The 21,746-nt window shown below is 43.2% G+C and overlaps 1 protein-coding gene across 3 annotated transcripts in view; it reads right to left on the reverse strand.

Moving 5' to 3' along the window:
• Positions 1-21,746, reverse strand: part of roq (RING finger and CCCH-type zinc finger domain-containing protein roquin) — a 162,743-nt gene that overhangs the window by 139,039 nt on the left and 1,958 nt on the right. For all 3 annotated transcript variants that reach the window (XM_075678443.1, XM_075678444.1, XM_075678445.1), the window contains exon 2: positions 1,300-1,741. In XM_075678443.1, coding sequence (XP_075534558.1) covers positions 1,300-1,693 — 394 coding nt within the window. In that variant the 5' untranslated portion in view covers positions 1,694-1,741. The remainder of the gene's footprint in view (positions 1-1,299; positions 1,742-21,746) is intronic.

The following is a 21,746-nucleotide window of genomic DNA, read 5'->3' on the forward strand; positions in this document are numbered from 1 at the left end:
CGAAGCAAAGTCAGGACGGCTGGTGGAGCAGATGGACGGAAGACCCACATTGGAAAGTTCTTCGCGAATTACCGACTGAATGAGACACAAGCGACCAGGAATCGTCAAAGCACTGCGTCACTGGCGTGGCAGGAGACGCTGCTTCGATTTCTCGCCGAACAATACATACGACATTCTCGCAGGAGGTGGGCTCACGCGGTGGACAAATGTCTTCGCACGTCGATGAAGCTGCGGTATTAGGTAGACGCGTAAACTGTTCAACTATGCGGCGACTCTTCGCATCTTCAAAGCGGCGACATTCGTTAATGATCTCATTGGCCGTTGTTATGTTCTTATAAACAAGCAGGTTAAATGCGTCATCTGCGATGCCTTTTAAAATGTGGCTGACCTTGTCTGCCTCTGCCGTATTGTTATCCACCTTGCAGCAAAGAGCAAGGACGTCCTGGGTATACGCCACGTAAGATTCAGCGGACGTCTGCACACAGATCTCAAGGTCCTTCTTCGCAGCACATTGGCGGCCGACGGGCTTGCCGAACAAATCTCTAAGCTTCTGTTTCCACTGGTCCCAACTCGTAAGCTCTTCTTCGTGTGTTTCGAACCAGACCCATGCTGTTTTCTTGAGGTAGAATATTATATTGGCCAGCATAAGCGTGTTATCCCACCTGTTGTGTGCGCTGACCCGTTCGTAATTCTGCAACCAGTCATCGATGTCAACATTGTCGATCCCGGAAAACATGCCAGGGTCGCGAGGCTGAGCCAGGATGACCGTCGGTGGCGACGACGGGGCCGTGGTTGAACTCTCTCCTTCGGATGACATGACGGCCAGGTTACGTCCGCTGCAGAGCTCCGTCTTGCGCAAGTGATTACCCCGCACCTCCACCAATGATGTTACGGGAAGGAAGAAGCGTGCGTCTATTTACAGATGGCTTTTAATGGCTGAGTCAACAAGCGTAGAGCAGCAATAAAACTTTACTCTTCTTCGTCGTCTCCAAGGCCACCATCATCGTCCTCTTCTTCCCACATTAGCGACTGTGACAATATTTAGAAGTGGCAAACATAGGCCAGACAACACAGAGGTTCACAGGTACACAGAGATCTGAAGTGATTAAAACAGTGGGGAACAAGTGAAGCCTCAGGCCACAGCCAATGTTTTGACAACAACACTTGTTTACAGCAGGGCCCTGATGAAGGCAAGTAGCCTAGTCAAAACGTTAGCTCTAAAATGTAGGCCAGAGTACTCCCTGCCCCACAGTGGACTGAATCAAGCTTGTAGTGGTAGCAATGGTAATGACAGCTTGCCTTGAGCAGCAGGCCTGAGAAGCAGCGCCATCTCGTGAACACAGCGTGCGACCACCTGCTCGGCACTCTCCTCAGGAACTGCGGAGGCAACAGCAGGTGCAGCTGCTGGAATCACCGCAGCCCCAGCCGCCGCTGCTGACACCACAGGTGGAGGAGGGGGCGCAGAGACAAGGTGGAGCAGCGGGGGAACGCCATTTTCGGGTAAGTGACGCCTCTGCTGTGGCTGATGCTGCTGCTGTTGCTGCTGCTGTTGGAGGTGGTGGGCGCGACACTGAGGAGCGTGGCATCCCCCTTCAGGCTGTGGCGCACGGCCACGGCAGCAACAGCAGGCATTGGAGGCTGCAGTGGCAGGCACACTGCCCCATGAGTGAGGGGGCGGAGCCTGCACGGGCATGCTGGCTGCTGCCCCCCCGGTGGGGTAACCTCGCCGGCCCACGGCGCCCTGCACCAGAGAGAAATTGAAAAGGGCTGCAGCTCCCTGTGTGTATGTGCCAAGAGAAAGAGGGGCAATCAAAGCTGAAGGGTCCGCACAATTTTTCTGCAATTCAAATCATCGACATCCAATATACGCTAGAATTTTAACACCACTAAAGCACAATAACTGCAAATTAGTTCTGTGGAATTCCACTGACATCCACTCGTATGTAGCACAAAGTTTTCTTCAACTATGAAGCTTTGTTTCTGAGAAACCCATGTGGGTTTCCTTTGCAGGAAAAAGGACACAGCGCAAAAAAAGACAGGGACACGTGAGAGGAACACGCACACGCACTGACTTACAACAGTTTATTCATGAATCCACAAAGGAACATATATACTGGGTGCTACCATGCACAATATGTGAATGATCGGCAAAAAAGCTGGAGCATCATTTGCAATGCTGATAATGATAATCACGTGCCTACAGGGCACACGGAATGCTTGCCATTCAAACCGTGTCAAGATACTCCATTTCCCAAGATGAAAGCGCAATCGAAGAACTGACGCACGAGCTATAAACTTCATAATGAAATCTGCCTCAATGATTTCCTGTGTCAGCTGTGAACTATGTTTAGCCAGCACTTCGCTTCCTTCCAAGTAGGGCTTATACTCGCTGGTGCTGTGGTGGTTTTTTCTGCTCTGGAAAAACTAGCAAAGCTTTGGAAGTTTGCTTCACAAGACAGGAGTGGCTGTTGTACTATGAAACACAGGAAGGGTTTAGTAACCTGCATCACTGGTGTGTTGTATGTGATTCCTCTCTCTTGTGGAAAAAAGTACATGGGACAGACCGGAAGGTGCTTAAATGATCGTCTCAGGGAGCACCATCCCAATGTGTACAACACGGTACAGGGCCACCTGGGTATTCATTGCCGCGACCACGGGTGTAAGCCCTACTTGGAAAAAAGCAAAGTGCTAGCTAAACAGTTCACAGCTGACACGTGAAATCATTGAGGCTGATTTCATTAGGAAGTCTGATAGTTTGTGCGTCAGTTCTCCTACGATTGCACTTTTATCTTGGGAAATGGTATATCTTGACAGGGCTTGAATGGCGAGCATTCCGTGTGCTCTGTAGGCGCATGGCTACCATTACCAGCATGGCAAATAATGCTCCAGGTTTTATGCCAATCATTTACACATTGCGCATGGTAACATTCTATATATTTATCCCTTCATGGCATCATGAATAAACTGTTGTAAGTCAGTGCTGTGTGCATGTCTCTATTGCGCTGTGTCTTTTTGAATGAATCACCAACAAGCCCAAGCTTCCACGCTAAGTTTCTTTGCAGCTTCGTGCTACAACTTGGGTCGATGCCAATTTTTCCTTTCAAGCACAATAACATGTGGGATTTCAAACGACTCACAAGACAGAATGTCTTTGTGCTTTGCTGAACAGCTGCGTTCATAAAATTTAAAATGTAGCATCCGAACAAAAAGAAAACACGTAAGTTCATTTTTGCTCACAAATCCTTTAATCTGACACACAATTATTGCGGCAAGGCAACAATGGAACAGTAAATTGTTAGAATCTAAAGCCGCTAAGCTTTTGATGAAGCCCCAAGAACATTGGAAACAAAATGCCTAATTTATTTTTGATATATTATTTTAACACAAAATAATAATAAATACTAGCAGGAATAAATCAATTAGGGCAGGTAAAGTATTCTTTCAACACTATTTTTATTCATGTGACAAAATGTCACATTTGTTGCATTCAGTGTACTGCACTTCAAGTTGTCAAATGATCTGGCTTCGCCCTGCGACCTGCTAGCTTCCTGGTTAGCTGAAATGATAGAGTGGCTGCCCCAAAAAGGCACTAGTCCTGTGTTAAATCCCCAAAGGAGGACACATTTTTTAACAGTGAGGCTTTCTTTCTGAGAAACTGATAAGCGTTTCCTTTGTAGTTTTCGCTACACTCAGGTGGGTGATAAATTCTTCCCTTTCATTTTAAATCATTTGATGGTAGAATGTTGATAACTAGCAAATAAAGGTTGAACTTTACTTTCATGGGTAAAACCTTTGGTTAGGAGAGTTGGTTAAACAGTGATGTGAACGGGATTCGAGCACAACTCACAAGTAGAGACCTGTCCTTGTATAGTTTCTCGTGTGTTTTTTAATGAACAGCACCCTTCCGTCTTGAATTTTGTACCAAAGCTGGAATGCTGGTACACCCTTGCAATTTTTTAATAGTGTCATACGAGTGTTGACCGTACAGCATGTCAGCACCTTGTAGCAGCAAGAAGCGGCAAGATCAGCGACGTTATGCGTAAGCACACACGCACTCCCTGGTGCGTGCACCGTTCACTGCGGTGTTCACATCATGAGGGCACACACACCCTGCCAGGGTTATATGCGGCATCCTGTTTGTGAAAGCCACTTGAGAGCAGGCGTAAATTAAGATGTGTCATCTGTGATGCGCTTTCCATTGTTTCTTTTAATACTGGAGGCTGCAATTGCGCTAAGGAATAAAGATTAGAAAGAAAGAAAATTATGATAAATGTGAAAGGAATTGTCATAAAGGAAGCAGAAGCGATCATTGCACATATCTGTAGCCACATGGCCTGGCTATTTGCAGCAATATGCAATGGACCCCCGTGAATCACAAAGGCAGAGCCCATCCCCTTCTGAAGCAAACAGCGTAGTAGAAGGCAATCAAGCTGTAACTTGCTTTGTAAGCTTGCAGGTACTGTCACCAACCATGCCATTCCTTGCTGCTATAAGGCACTGACAGGCCATGGGGTCAACATTTGTGTGACCTTATTATTAAAAAAACTGCAAAGGTGCACCTGAATGTGACATGAATATCGAATTTTCTTTACTTCGCACCACCATGTACACATGTACACACCAGTACACATGTGCTGAAACACTCAGTAGGCTTGGCACCAGAACAACAGATCATGTTAACTGGCCTTTGCTCTTCGTTATGCAGTTCATCAGGTCTGCCTGTCTTCTGCTGCTCAGTGGTCCCATAGGTAGCTCAGGTGTTACCAGTTCTGGGACAAACCTGGCAACCATGCTGATCTCTTTGCCTCTGATTAGAGGTACACTGCAACCTCGCAGTTTGTGCCCATCAGCCTTCCCTTGCCACCCACCATTCCTGGATCAGCTGTGGCCTCCCCTACACCAAGTGCCACGTACCACTTCATCATCAGCAACGTCATCCGACTACTACATAAAGCCTGTTTGCTTGCACGTAATGGTTTAGTGGGCTCAGCATCATGATAATGAAAGATTGTGTTAACTAGCATTTGCTCTTCATTAAGCAAATAATTGACTGTCACTGTCTTTTCTAAATTACCCAGTTACCGAGGCCTTGTCTCACTGCAGGCATTATTTGCACAAGATCATGTATGATTTTGTAAGTACAATGATCAGGCACGTACCCAGGATTTATTTTTTCGGGGGCGGGGGGGGGGGGGGGGGGGAGGCAATCGAAGGTAACTTTTTATTGCAAATAAGGGGGGAGGTATCTTTACTAGTACAAAGGTGAATAATGCCCACCATTTGCCATAAAGACGCGTAAACCCATAAAAGACAACTGAAATAAGGTGTATCTCACAAGTACGCCTGTGAGATAAACCTTTCCTTTACTTGGCAAACAAGAAACCACATAAAATCGACTTGGGCATAAAAAAGTGCAGGAAGAACACTGCCAAGAACAACTAAACAAGCAAAAGTGTAAAATAAAGATCTCTAGTAGCATTTTTTGAATTAGATCTGGAAGAATTATACAGAAATGTATATTTGTGAAACAATCACAGTTCTTTTAATCCCTCGTCTACTGCCTATCTACTAAGTTAAGTGCTAAAACCAAGTCGTGCTGTTATTTGGGAAGTTGCATAACGATGCGTGGTCACCAATCCCGCACAACTGCATAGAGCACAGGATGCTGTGGTTCTAGACGTACTGCGCGCACTGCGGAAGGTTAGAAAAACACCCACATTAGCACAGCAGAGAAGTGGCTACGCCTGGCGGCTCAACTGACAAATGTAGAAACGTCACGGAATTATTCTCCACTTCCAGTGGCATTTTCTCTACTTCCGTTTTAAATAAAATTATGGTTCTATAAATATTTTGAAAAACAACGGTTAAATTTGTTAATTTTCGCTTTTCCTTCCTGTTTGGCTGTTGGCTTGGCTGCCTCCCTTAGTAGTTTGCTTAATTTCTCAACTCCTTGCGACTCTTGTTTCCAGTTGCCAATTTTGCACGAAAAGTGCTGTACAATTGGGGAAAAACCAGACGAGGTAACAGGTGACAGACATATTGCTTATGGGTTTAATGGTTATTGCAAGGTCTGATGATAGGCGCTGTTTCGAATTATTTTCCACCTTGTCTAACCCATATTGTGGGTATGTGGTTCCGAGGATCTGCCAGCGTCGCGGCGAGCCGTCACTCAAGGAAATAATGAAGCAAAAAGGAAAAGTTGAACGCAACTGCCGTTTTCTCTGGCCGCAGCTCATTCCACGAGCATACAGACCAGCTGACTACGAACTGAATCCCTGGATCAGTCTAAACAAAGAAGGTTGAACTAACAAAGCGACAGGGATGCGCACGATCATTGAATAGATGGTGACAACTAAACTCATCTCGAGTTAATTGTGCGGGCACTGATCGATGACAAAACTGGCCTTCACACCCCGGAGATGCCGATAACTACCGCCATCCAAAAGTGAAAAAATTAACAACCATTCCACTCCGTGAAGATGGAATGGCAGCGAAAGCTGACGACAGTCAAAGCTCTCAGATAAAAAGCGAAGTGCTTCACCTCCGCTGCGGGCCAGCCCGAAGATAGTGCAATATCGGGCCGACCCGCGGCGGAGGTGAAGCAGGCATTTAAGCACTCCCCATATGTGGGCCGATCCCAAAGGTAGTGCAATGCCGGGCCAACCCGCGGCAGAAGTGAAGCAGGCATTAAGCACTTCCATACATGGGCCGATCCAGAAGATAGTACAATACTGAGCCCACCCCTGGTGGAGGTGAAGCAGGCATTAAGCACTCCCCATACGTGGGCTGATCCTAAGGGTGACTTACAGGTTCCCAAGCCCACAGGGGTATGTGCCATTGAGCTTGGACCCTTTCTGCACTATCACCAGGATCGGCCCACATTATGTATTTTTTCTGTTGACGGACGCTGAAAAAACTATGAAAGGTTAGTCATACACAGCTTTCGCTCTAAAAGGCAGCAAAATGTTGAATGCCGAATAGATTCATTTGTCGGCGCCTTAGGAATGTGTGCGAGGAGTGGTGGTGTGGGTGGGGAGGGGGGTATGCCACTTAATTTCTGGGGGTGGGGGGGCCTGAGTATGTGCCTGATGATGATGGATCTGCTCTTGTTAGCCAGGGACAAAAAAACTAATCCAGGGCCCCTGAATCCACTTAGCAGCTTTGCTTCTCCCGCTCTAGTCAGTACTTAAAGAAATTCAATCCGAGCAGTTGGCAATACTCGAAGAGCTGAAGTAAAAATTCAAGCGAAGCTTTGGTATCATGAAAGAGCTTTTGCTGACTTTCGAACTCGATTAGAAAAAGCTGAATCGAAATGTATATCACTGAATGGGATAAAATCTGAGGTATTCCTTGCCCAGCCTGCTTTGAAAGAATGAATGGTACAGGTATCTACGTTGACTGCCCGAACGGAAGATGCAGAAGATAGGTCTAGCCAATATAATGTGTTTCTTATGGCCTGTAGGACGTATAGTCTGAATCTTGGGTCAAGAGCGAGAACCTTGTCATTGACCACTGCCAGCAGTTCCTAGGAATTGACATTCAAATGCGAGACAATGAGCATGCTCAGAGACTGGGTGCATTCAAGAGAGATAAACACAGGCCAGTAATCATCAAGTGTTTGAACTACAAAGACAGAGTGCATTATCTCGCTAAGAAAGAAATTTATAGGGTCCGATTATGGTGTCCGCGATGGCTTCACACCTAGAACTTCGTTGCACAGGGCCAGCTAGTAAATTTGGGCAAGACCCACAACATGCAATTCAATCTGCAATTTGATAAGCTCATCTGTAATAAAACATGCATTTATGACCATAACATATAAAAGGTTGTCGAACGCAATCCTAGTGCCAGGTGAAGGCACAACACAAGTAAGGCTGATCACCTATTCTTGTCACTCTTATACAACGACATTCATAGCGTCATACCGAAGCATGGTAGCGTATGTACCTTTATTTTGTCTTCGTCAAGCGACGACGTACTCCTATCACAAACTTTGCTTCATTCATCAATGACTGACTCCGACGTCTCACTCTCGTATCCCAACTTTGATATCTTTCACAAATATAGGCCCAATGACTCTCACAGTGGCGGTGTGCTTATCATCGCAAGCAGAGTACTTGAATGCACGCTTGTGAACATTTCATTTCCACTCTGTTAGAAATTATTTGGCTATTTTGCAATGTTTCATTCCCGTGCATGCACATAGGCATTTGCTATCAACACCCTTACATTGACAATGCCTTGAACTTGCTATTTTACTCTTCCCTTCCTCAAGTGGAATGATCCAGCTGTTACACTGGCTAAAAGCAACACCGACAGCGGATTCCAAAACATTCGTCTCATTTTCAGTCTAACACAATTAGTCCCTCAAGCTACTAAAGTAATTGAACAATCTGCCAATATTCTTGACCTTATCCTCAAAACACAATCTGAAAACTTTTCTGCCTTCACATTTCTTTCATCCTTTAGCACAGTGAACACTTTGTGATGGAGGTGACTATGCATGATAGATGAACTAACAATTTTTTTTTTATTTTTGTTAGCAACTATCAACAACACTCCATGGACTGCCTTTTATTTAAAAGAGAACTGCTTTGCCCGACAGATAAGCAAACTATTCCCGCAACAAGCAGCATAGAATGCATTAATTCCCCTTTGTTTAACCTGCACCTCAAGCACATAAATAATAAGAAACGACTATTTCATTGGACTGAAAATTCAGCTTGTAACTCTACATCCAACAAGTACATAAGTGCTGAAAATGAGTATAATGCAGCTCTACTACACACTTCTTGCCATGCTTCAAAACAAACTGAAAAAATTTCAGCAGACCATTAAACCAACCGGCTCTAATACAATTTCCTTGAGTGACAGCAATGGATATTCAATCCCTGAATCTGAAGCTGCTGATCTGCTAAATAATGCTTTTTGCTCTGTATTCACTGCTAAGTTCCCTGTTAACCTTCTCTCGCCCGCAACTTGTGTGCACCCCCAAATGAACCTTATAGTAGCTATCGACCCTATTGGTACTATTGTTAATGTGACAGACAAACTGAAAAACTCGTCCTCTGTTGGAACTGATGGCATAAATAACAAAGTCCTTAAAAATACGAAACATAAGTAGCTTCATTTTGTCGCATCTTCGAACAGGCTCTCAATACAGGTTCAGTCCCTACCAATTGGCCGTCCGAGCCGGTTTTCCCAATTCAAGAAAGGTAACAAGTCCCCTCCAAGCAACTATGGCCCCGTTTCCATCACCACCGTTTGTAGCAAAATTATGGAACACATAACCCATTCAGACAGAGCCTGTTTCTAACCATCTATGAACTTTTTTCGCCATAATCAGATTCGTTTTTGCCATGGTCATTCCTGCGAAATGGAGCTTGCTCTTTTCTTGCAAGACATTCACTTGCACCTTGACCGAAACATGCCCATCGATGCTTTACTCCTCCACTTTAAGAAAGCTTTTGATGAAGTCACTAACCATTGCCTTTTGCTCAAGCTATCGAGCCTCAAGTTCAGTCTCAAGTTAAAGATCAGCACGTTTTCTCTAATGGATTTGCAAATTAATAACTAGCCACCAGCAGTTTATTTTTGTTGACTACCGCTCTTACCCCGATCCCCCTCTGGAGGGCACTGTATCCGCCCCACTTTGCTTTCATATCTATATTAAAGGGGCCCTAACACACGAACGAGCAGAGAAAGACAAGAATCTGCTCATCCACGTTTATCTGCACGCTGGAATGATGTTGCATTATGCTATTCATAACCAACTAACCCAGCTGTCTGCACTTACCTGAAACACTGATAAAATAATGCGAATTTGTAGAAAAGGCTCCTGTGAACATGCAAATTCCCTGTTGCACTGCATGCAACAGCGAATTTATGATCTCATGTCAAAAACAGCGAAAAATCACCTGCTCTCGCCTTCGCAATGTTGTCATTGCAAGCAGAAGACCACAAACAGCAATTGACTGATTTCGTGATCACCAAGAACATTCTCAGCAATACTATTATTGCTAATTTAGAGCTAAATAAATGAAAAATATATGTCTGCGATTTCAAAAAGAACAGAAAAAGCATTTCATCTTTGTACTGCGTAGCTGCATTTGCTGCACGTGGCCTGCGAGATAGTCGCAGCATGTTGTGTGGCGTAGATACTGTGGCTGCCACAGGGTGCCGCTACAAGCCCTCTTGCTGGCGAGATGCTCAGCTTTTCGACAGGGCTTTGCCCCTGTGTAGCTTCCAGCGCACCAGTGGAGATGATAGGAGAGAGAAAGCTGCTCATCAGTGTGATAACTCGACTTATACTTGAAGGATTCGAAAAAATTTTCCGACAAGAGATTCGCGAGGCGAAGTCATTTAATGGTGATTAAATGATTGGTAATAATGGTAATAATGATTAGTTGGAAAAGTGTTTCAAGGCCCCTTTAACATCTCACCCCCATGTTCAGTCTAACATATAGCTCTTTGCCGATGATTGCATTGTGTACCGCTGTGTACTGCCCAATATTTGATGCTGCTGATCTCTCTACCCGACAAAACATCATTATCTAATACAGGAATGGTGCGATAACTGGCTTATGCCCTTAAATACTAACAAAACATTTTTCATTTTCTTTCACCATTGCCATGACTACACATCATCTGGTTTATTACCATTTACAGTTGCCCTAAAGCTCTCACTTATTCTTAAGTACCGTGGCGTTTCTTGGGATCTTACTTGGTCCAAGCATATTATCTAAATCATGAATTTTGCAAATCATGTGCTAGGCTACTTAAGCCATAATCTAGTCTTCGTGCCACCTTCTGTTAACCTTCTCATGTACATAACACTTGCCTGGCCTAAGCTTGAGTATGCTGGTTCCGTTTTTGAACCTCACCAAGCTGATCTAGTTAAAATGCTAGAATCATTCCAAAACTGTGCCTCCAGATTTATTTTCTCTAGCTACTCATAGCAGTGTTACTGCCCTCAAATCAACTTCATCTTGCCACACTCACTTCTCATTGTATTGTCTTATTCTACTCTAGCACTTCTAGTCATTATACTCTTTAGCAAACAACGATCTCATTCAATGTGTGCCTTGCATATCCCGCAGCTGCCACCAAAGGCTATTTATTCTCTACGATACAGCACAACGATATATCAAAAATTGTTTTTCTTACGTACTGCCCAAGACTGGAAGGACCTTCCTTGATGCATTGCTTTGATAACACAGCACCTCCAATTCAAGTCCGCCAAAGAAAATTTTACCATGTAACCCACGACTGCTATACTCATACTCATACTCATGCTACTCACTCATACTATACTCATACTAATACTGCCATACTCAGTGGGGCAGTACCTCATGTACTGCCCCACATCGAGGCCCTTGAGGTATAATAGATAAATAAACAAATAAAACATGAGCAGCAGAGGAAAAGTTCTCTAAGCTTGCTAGGCTGAGTTATTGCTTTCTTTATTTAGAATGCAAAGTAGCCTTCCTTTACCAATAAACAAGACACGAGCAGTTGCTGTGATGTTATGGAAAGAGGGGCTGAGTGTTGCCACCCAAGTTATTGTGTCTCTTCATGCTTACCAGGCACAAGAGCAGCCATGCTGAATATAAATGAAGCATAATTTGCCAGTACAGCCTAAATGTAACCTCTTATTTCTGGGACTTTTGAGGTATTATGAATAAATAAATAAAAGGTCAACTGCAACAAAAATTGGACCACATAAAAATCCTAGTTTTAAACGACGTGGACATAGAGCAGGCTCCCTGTAAAATTTTAGTTTTACATACGAGTGGATGAAAAGCATGCCAGAATAAAATTCTTTTATATCAGAACTTCAAAAGCAACTGCCATTATTGCCCACCAGAAATTGCACAGAACCAGGAATGTTGAGAAATGGCACAGTACCTGGGCATGACTTCCAAAATTGGTCATTTTGGAGGTCAATGCCTGCAGCACACTGAAAATCTTGGATGCCGTGTTCAGAGATTAGCATCATATCCAACAACCACCAAGTCCTCGCATGACATACTTAGGTGCTATTTAAAGGCTGTTAATAGAGACTTTTAGCGTGTCCGCTATTCCGGCAAACTGGGGCGGGCTGGGCGGTGCAAGCGGTTTGGGCGGTGAATAGCGTGTCCACTATTCCGGCAAACTGGGGCGGTTTGGGCGGTGTAAGCGGCGCAATTGTGTTCACAATTACACCGCTGTAGAAAACTTACACCCCAGGCTAAGAATATATAATTGGCTCTGTGTTTAGGTGGTTGAGCTTTGCGCCACCAGCTGGCGCCACCAGCTGGCGCCACCAGCTGGCGCCACCAATCTGGCCGCTCACGTTTACGCCCCCAACTATCCGGTAATCCGCCCAAACCACCCCAGTTTGCCAGAATAGCGGACACGCTAAAAGTCTCTAATAAAGAAATGGGCAAATAGGTGATGTCTAAAACATGGTGTCTATGATGTGTTACCAGCTCCTAAATTGCTTTCAACACATGGTCAGTAAAAGCATAGCCTTCAAGATCTGGTTTTGTTATCCAGAGAAAATCCTCACTGAGGTGTGGATTTGGACACCAGAGTTGCAGAATGGAGCCCTCCATTCCATTTCAGAGAGTGGAAATCTCCGTAATCCCTTTTCTTTAAATTCTTTAAACACCTCAAAATGGCGAGTAAGAAAATTCCCACTCCTGTAGTGGCTGAGCTGGTCCATTGAATTCCTCAAATTCCAGTAAATTATATGTTTTCTTTATAACTGTTCCCTACTTGCACTTGCATGCCTAGTGAGAAAATTCTTTTTTTTAAGTCTTAACGACATAACAATTAATGCTAGGCACAATTTTTTTCACAAGAACAAACACGCTTTGTGGCTTCTCATCTCTTCATGGCATTGGTAGCTGTAATCTCTCTATTAATTATTCGAGTAAAGAAAAGTATGAAATGATGTTACACCAAGTCCCCTGTAGTGGGCAAGTGCAATTATTTGAGGAAAAACAGGCAAGCAAAATTAAGATGATGGCCTTAAATGAATTTAGAACCAAGGATATTGCTGAAGCCAGATGCTTTTTTTTTGTCTCACATTTACAAGCAGGTGCCATTTCCCAGCAAACCTCTCTGACCGCTTGCTATGGTGCATTCTGGATGCTCAACAATGCAAAAATACACTGCACGCTTTTGAAATCACTGTGGACTTGTGCAAGGTGCAACCACTAATGACATGGCTGTCATTGGCCTGTGCCCATTTTTCGTAGCTCAAGCATGCGCTTGCTAAATCTGATAATTCTTGACAACTTACTGTTAACTTTTAAGTAAGTAAAAGACGGTATTTTTAAATACATTTCAACATTAAAACAAAGAAAGGTTTCAGGGTCATCAGAAGTGTACAATGAGTAGAATACCTCATTTGTAATTACCACAGCAGATGTAGTCACCTATAGGCAGATACTGAAGGAGTATAGAGTAAGTGAGAAATGTAAAAAATACTAAAGTTAAAGGTTAAAGGCCCCTCATGTAATCGTCCCATTTCTGGGACCTTTGACGTATTATGAATAAATAAATTAAGGCTAACTGCAACAAAAAGTGTAATGCATAAACGGCCTAGTTTTAGATAGCACAGACAAAAAGGAGCATCACTGTAAAATTTTTATGCTTTAAATACAAGTGAATGCATCATCGAAATAGTGTAGTCTAGTCTAATTGGCAATATTACCAGTTTTGTAGTCTTGCTGAAACACTTAGCACTCTGGGACTATGTGCCCATTCCATTGCAACCTCATTGCGGATTCTAGAGCTTTCATTCCATTCTCGTTCCATCTGTTAATACTGCACAGCTGCAAGAATGGGAAAAATTGGCATCCACCTGAATCATAGCACAAAGCTACAAAGGAAACCCATATGCGTTTCTCAGAAAGAAAGCCTCTAAGTTGAAGAAAAATTCATCCTGGTCAGGGACTCGAACCCGGGACCAACGCCTTTGTGGGGCGGTCGCCCTACCATCTGAGCAAACTACAAGGCTAGCCGATCACAGAGCGAGGGCAAATTAATCGACAACTTGAGAACTGTTCAGTAGTAACTGAAGATTACATTGCATTATAAAGTACATAAAAACTCAAGCTAACAACTTCCCAGGGAGGCTTGTGCACAAAAGCTATCAAAATACCTGAAAATACAGTAAAGGCATGATATCCCACTGGCATCATCAGGGACAAAGTTTGACTACGAAAGTCAGAAAATGAAATTTGGTCTTAGTTTTCTCTGCCAGTAACAATCCTCTTACCGACCATAGAAACGACAAAGTTAGGAAATAATGCTCCAGCAGTCTAAAGCTGATCTTTAGTGCTTTGTTTTAGCATTCCAAAGCTAACTAGAATCTTCTCACATTGCTGTTCACATTGGATATGTTATGTTCACGTCTTATCCATCCATTACGGTACACTAAGCCACAATTTTTCCAACGAAATGCAAGAAGCAAGGCCGATGGTGCAGATTTGTGCCATCTGCGAGTGATTGACGGAGACAACCACACATCCCATTTGGCTGCTGGAAGAAAGAACTGGGCACTTAACAGGGACACTTTGGCTCCCGTTTCCTTTGATGGCAAGCATGCTAGCCGCACCCATGCCAGCCAGGGACACTGCACTGCACCAGTTGAAACTGGTGAGAACATTGCATGATGTGGCACCTTACCAGCAAAGCTAGAGAATATGCACCAAAGAAAAAAGAAGCCAAATCATGCCTATTATTGGCATGCCTCCTCACTTATACCAGAAAAACCAGATATACGCAGCTATCTGACAATCACTGGCACATGTTGCAAAGTGCATCTTTCTACTGTTTGCATTTCAATTTATGCCCTTAGCACTCATATTCCTGGCTTAGAAAAAAACAGGGTTTCTTTTTGCCAATGAGATGATCTTAGCAATAGCCAATGTGGGTTTTTTGCAGTGGCCACTGACAACAGCCTATCTTGGTGAGCCCATGTTGGTAAAACACTACCTCATCAACAAGCTGAAGCATTTTTTTATTATTTGTGCCAATCACCACCATTGCAGGTAGAACTTTTTCCATACAAATCACTTGTAAAAACTAAACCAGAAGACACATCTGCCATATGGGACACGCCTCAATCTTGCCTTGTGAACCTCAAAGCCATCTAACAGTGCATGGACCAGCTTATTACCCAAGTGCTTCCGCCACTGCATTGCCAGATTGTCATTTAAAAGCTTTCTTTTTTTTTATTCTCTTCTACACTGTACACTTCTTACAACAGCACCTTGCCTGTATCTCAGCATGTTAATTTCTTCCGTGTTGTGCATCGACATGTCCATACAACTTTTGCATCTTCATTTTTATTCTGAGCAGCCTCCCCACTACAACACCACCATTACCTGCTTAGAAATGTTTGGCAATGTGACTATGTAACTTATTTTGTTGAGGCATTGTGTTGATGTATAATTAGTCCATCTACAGTGCCCCTTTCTTTTGATATTCTTGCACTGCAGCGAAATGCATTGCTGTGTTTATATCCTACCCATAAGCCCCCATTTACATCTTTCCTCTTCTACATGGAGTAGTGTTTCATTTTAGTGGTGTGTTTTGAAATTCAACAATTTACTATTGTTTTGAAACCCCTAATATATGAACTGACTCAACCCCCATCTCTAGCGCAAGGGCCCTCGGTTGGGGCAGCTAGGGCAGCAGCAGTGCAAGCCTGCAGAACTACTGTGCACAAAAATGAATAATGTGCTTGATACATACCCAGACTATGAAGGAATCAAAACGGAACTCTTCCAATCCAGAAAAATTATGCACTATCATCCGCCTAAAGCCAATAAATATGTACCATCCATTTTGTTTTTCTCTGAATGCATCTTTTTTTTAACCGCCTAAAACAAACCGCATAGCTCAACCTTTTCAGGCAGGTTACTGAAGAGTCAGTCATCAGATATACATTTTCATGTTCACGTACCCAATTAACAAAGCTTAACTAATTAAAGGGCCACGAAAGGAAAAGCAAGTGGAGTTGTATGAGTAAATTACACTTCTACAATACTACAAAAACCCCTCTTGCCACAAGTGGAGGCTTGATAAGTCAAGCCTCCACTTAGTCAAAACTGATGTCAAAACTGGCCACCTTGTATATGCAATGCCTCATGACCTCGAGCGTACCGGAATCTTCGAAGAACGCAACGTAATCTTAATCCATAAGAAAGGGGACACCAAAGACTTGCAAAATTATAGACCGACCAGCTTACTGTCCGTTCCCTACAAGTATTTACTAAGGTAATCGCAAATAGAATCAGGAACACCTTCGACTTCTGTCAACCAAAGGACCAGACAGGATTCCGTAAAGGCTACTCAACAATAGACCATATTCACACTCTCGATCAGGTGATAGAGAAATGTGAGGAATATAACCAACCCTTATATATAGCTTTCATTGATTATGAGAAAGCGTTTGATTCAGTCAAAACCTCAGCAGTCATGGAGGTATAATGGAATCAGGGAGCAGACGAGCCATATGTAAAAATACTGAAAGATATCTATAGCGGCTCCACAGCCACCATAGTCCTCCATAAAGAAAGCAACAAAATGCCAATAAAGAAGGGCGTTAGGCAGAGAGATACAATCTCTCCAATGCTATTCATAGCATGTTTACAGGAGGTATTCAGATACCTGGATCGGGAAGAATTGGGGATAAGGGTTAATGGAGAATACCTTAGTAACTTGCGATTCGCTGATGATATTGCCTTGCTTAGTAACTCAGGAGACCAATTGCAATGCATGCTCACTGACCTGGACAGGCAAAGCAGAAAGGTGGGTCTAAAAATTTATCTGTAAAAAACTAATGTAATTCTTAACAGTCTCGGAAGAGAACAGCAGTTTACGATAGGTAGCGAGGGACTGGAAGTGGTAAGGGAATACATCCACTTAGGGCAGATAGTGACCGCGGATCCAGATCATGAGGCTGAAATAATCCGAAGAATAAGAATGGGCTGGGGTGCGTTTGGCAGGCATTCTCAGATCATGAACAGCAGGTTGCTATTATCCCTCAAGACAAAAGTTTATAACAACTGTGTGTTACCAGTACTCACCTACAGGGCAGAAACCTGGAGGCTTTTGAAAAGGGTTCTACTTAAATTGAGGACGACGCAACGAGCTATGGAAAGAAGAATGATGGGTGTAACATAATGTTAAGGGATAACAAAAGAGCAGATTGGGTGAGGGAACAAACACGAGTTAATGACATCTTAGTTGAAATCAAGAAAAAGAAATCGGCATGGGCAGGGCATGTTATGAGAAGGGAAGATAACCAATGGTCATTAAGGGTTACGGACTGGATTCCAAGGGACGGAAGCGTAGCAGAGGGCGGCAGAAAGTTAGGTGGGCGGATGACATTAAGACGTTTGCAGGGACAACATGGCCACAATTAGCACATGACCAGAGTAGTTGGAGAAGTATGGGAGAGGCCTTTGCCCTGCAGTGGGTGTAGCCAGGATGATGATGATTATGATGATGATGATGATGAGTCAGAAAAGAAACTAAAAAAGGTGGCCCAAGCACCACCTTGAAGTTTCTGCACCAGTTCACCGTAAATTTTTATGGCACCTACTCTGCCCAGTTAACTATTTATTGGCAAAGGAAGGCCAAGTAGTAAACTTCGCAAGTTGACATAACTTCTACTGTGCCCCAATGGCCAAAATACAAGAAAACGCACTGAAGTCCAACATCACACTGATTTCCTCGCAAAATTTTAAATAGCTAAGTTTAGCCTGTTTGCTATTGCAGTAATCAACCTCTCACATCAAATTTAATGAAAATAGAGTATTGAAAGAATACTTTATAAGTCCATCAACTGGACTTTGCATTTCTATTTAGTGCCCCATTAAATCTTTATACACTTTAGTAAGGGCACATGTGGCAATTGCAGTAATGAGGCTATGTAATAATGGGCATGTCCACTTGAGAGATTTCTGGCACTAGTGCCAGTTTTAAGAATCATCATCATCATCATCATCATCATCATCACCACCACCATCATCATCATCAGCCTGTTTAATGTCCACTTCAGGACAGAGGCCTCTCCCTGCGATCTCTAAATACCCCTGTCCTGCGCCAACCGATTCCAACTAGCGCCCGCAAATTTCCCAATTTCATCACCCCTCCTTGTCTTCTACCGTCCTCGACTGCATTTCCCTTCTCTTGGTACCCATTCTGTGACCCTAATGGTCCAACGGTTATCTAACCGGCGCATTACATGACCTGCCTAGCTCCATCTTCTTCTATTAATGTCAATTAGAATATCAGCTATACCAGTTTGCTCTCTGATCCAAACCGCTCTCTTTCTGTCTCTTAACATAATGCCTAGAAATCTTCGTTCCATCGCTCTTTGCACGGTCCTTAACTTGTTCTCAAGCTTCTTTGTCTCTGCCCCATATGTCAGCACTGGTAAAATTCACTGATTGTACATCTTCCTTTTTAATGATCATGGTAAACTTGCAGTCATGACCTGACAATGTCTGCCGTACGCGATCCAACACATTTTTATTCTTCTATGAATTTCCTTCTCATGATCAGGGTTCCCTGTGATTAATTGACCTAGGTAAACATACTCCTTCACAGACTCTAGAGGCTGACTGGCGATCTTGAACTCATGTTCCTTTAATAATATTTGGGGTTTTACGTGCCAAAACCACTTTCTGATTATGAGGCACGCCGTAGTGGAGGACTCCGGAAATTTTGACCACCTGGGGTTCTTTAACGTGCACCTAAATCTAAGCACACGGGTGTTTTCGCATTTCGCCCCCATCGAAATGCGGCCGCCATGGCCGGGATTCGATCCCGCGACCTCGTGCTCAGCAGCCCAACACCATAGCCACTGAGCTACCACGGCGGGTTCATGTTCCTTTGCCCGGCTATTCATAATTATCTTTGTCCTTCTGCATATCAATCTTCAACCCTACTCTTACTTCCTCTCTGTTAAACTCCTCAATCACTTGTTGTAACTCGTCTGCATTGTTGCTGAATAGAACAATGTCATTGGCAAACTGAAGGTTGCTGAGATATTCACCGTTGATCCTTACTCCTAAACCTCGGAGGAGGAGTTTCTGTATACTGTTCATTATTGTTTTGAATAGAGTACTCCTGAGCCATCTGGGTGCTGTACAGGTCACTATAGAATTGTTCCGCTGCTTTTATTATACTTTCGAGATTGCTGATGATGTTACCCTGCTTATCTTTCAGTGCATACATCTTGGTTTATCCTATGCCAAGTTTCCTTTTCACTGATTTCAGGCTGCGTCCATTTTTTACGGCTTCTTCAGTCTTTCTCACATTATAATTTCTAATATTGCTTATTTTCACTTTGTTGATCAGTTTTGACAGTTCCACGAATTCTATCTTATCTCTTGAGTTGGACACTTACTTTCATTCTTTGTTGTTCCTTTATTAGGTCCTTTGTTACATGGCAGAGTTCGCCTACTGGTTGCCTTGCCTCCCACTTCAATTGCTGTCTCTGAAGCCAGCCTCAGTACGGTTTCATTCATTACCTCTATGTCATCATCATCATCCCTCTGTTCTAAGGCTGCATATTTGTTTGCAAGTGCCAGCCTAAATTTGTCTGGTTTTACCCTTACTGCCTCTAAGTTAACCTGTTTTTTCTTGACCAATTTTACTCTTTCTCTCTTCAAACTGAGGTGAATCCTGGCCCTCACTAACCTAAAATCACTGCACTTTACCCTACTTATCACTTCTACATCCTGCACTATGCTGGGATCAGCAGAAAGTATGAAATCAATTTCATTTCTTGTTTCACCATTAGGGCTCTTCCACGTCCACTTTCTGTTGCTACGCTTCCTGGAGAAAATGTTCATTATTCTCAGCTTATTCCTTTCTGCGAATTCTACCAGAATCTCTCCTCTAGTGTTTCTAGAATCGACACTGTAGTTTCCAACTGCCTGTTCACCCGCCTGCTTTTTCCCCACTCTGGCATTGAAGTCACTCATTACTACTGTACACCGCGTTTGCACTTTTCTCATTGCTAATTCAACATCTTTATAAAACTTATCTACTTCCTCATCTTCGTGACTGGACGTTGGAGTGTAGGTTTGTACTACCTTTAATCTATACCTCTTATTGAGTCTGATTACGACTACTGCTACCCTCTCGTTGATGCGGTAGAATTCGTCAATGTTGCCCGCTATGTCCTTATGGATTAGGAATCCTATCCCGTATTGCTTGTTATCTGGGAGGCCTCTATAGCAGAGGACATGCCCGTTATTCAGCAATGTATAAGCCTCACCAGTTCTTCTAATCTCACTAAGGCCAATGATATCCCAAACAATGTCTGATAGTTCCTCAGAGTCCCGCTAAGCTAGCCTCACTCGACAGAGTTCGGCAATTAAAGGTTGACAGGGTCAGTTTCCATTGGCAGCCTGTTTGAATAAATCCGCCCCCAAAATCTAAAAATACATTGGTGTTCCTATCAGTTTTGTCCCAAATTGTGCAAGAAGGGCAACTGAGAAACAATTGCACTATGACCCAGAGGCAATATTTTTTTGCAATCTGTTCAGAACAATACGGCACATGATATAGAATAGGTGCACAAAATGCAAGTATAAGAGCTCAACTTTACTTATAGCAGTAAGACCACAAAGAGGCCACAAGTTGCTGGCTCACATCCCAAGAGCTTCAGGAATGAAAAGCAGCACAGCACAGCTAGCACAAAAAGGCACACATTGATTGACAGCGTTTACATTGCCAAAGCAACACACGAGCTATGACAAGCACTGCAGTGGAAGGGGCCTCAGGATCAATTTTAACAACATGGGGTTCTTTGCTGCTCACCCAAATTATGTTGGCCAAGTGTACTTCAATGCTGCCCCTATTATAAAGTGGCTGCTGCAGCCAGACATTAAACCCACAACCTTGTGTTTGGCAGCATAGTTAATAAGCGACCACAAAAGGCGCGCCAGTTTTCAGCTGCACCCCAAGGCGGCAATGAACTTCAGGTTTCTGAGGCATCCCCATAATACAGACTTTACTAAGCAGATTCATGCATTCCACTTATGCCAAAACACATCGATTCACAATTGGATCTACCAAGCACAAGCCTACCTCCACACAGGCGTATGTACCTATTTATGCATTATTAAAAATGATTTAGCATTGACTGCTTTAAAATTCATTTATCTAGAAATAAGCATGAAAAGATTACACGATAAGGAGTACATTGTTTAAGGTGAGGAAGGCTGAAGTACAATTGTAAACATGCTAAAAAGCACAAATATTAATCTAACGCATAAGTGGAGGCACGTAGTTACTTTTTGATTATTTACAAAATAACTGTTTTTGAGGAATTGTAGCCTTGCAAATTTATGTGCATATGAATGAGTTACCTGTGGCCATGTGTGGCAGTGGGCAAGTTTCTTTCGGCGTACGAACATTATTGTGATAACACTTAAATTTCCAACTAGTTTTTTACCGTCATACATTAACGCATCTCGTAAAGCTACTTTAATATGTCAGCGAGGATATTTATTTGCAACCTTAGACAAGGGGTGTAGCAGCCAGGTGCTTAGATGTGCTGCACCTCCTTTACAGTGAGATAATTTATATCCACCTCAGCAAACTCCAGTCTGGATAAATGGACCAACAAGCACCTGAATGAAGTGTCTTCCCTTGCTATTAGAGGAGGAAAATTTTAGAAATTTTGCCTAAAATGCTATTATCATGTCTATTTTTTTACTTTCAAA

The sequence above is a fragment of the Dermacentor variabilis genome, unplaced genomic scaffold (genome assembly GCF_050947875.1).
Source record: "Dermacentor variabilis isolate Ectoservices unplaced genomic scaffold, ASM5094787v1 scaffold_20, whole genome shotgun sequence".
In the NCBI taxonomy this organism is placed as follows: Eukaryota; Metazoa; Arthropoda; class Arachnida; order Ixodida; family Ixodidae; genus Dermacentor; species Dermacentor variabilis.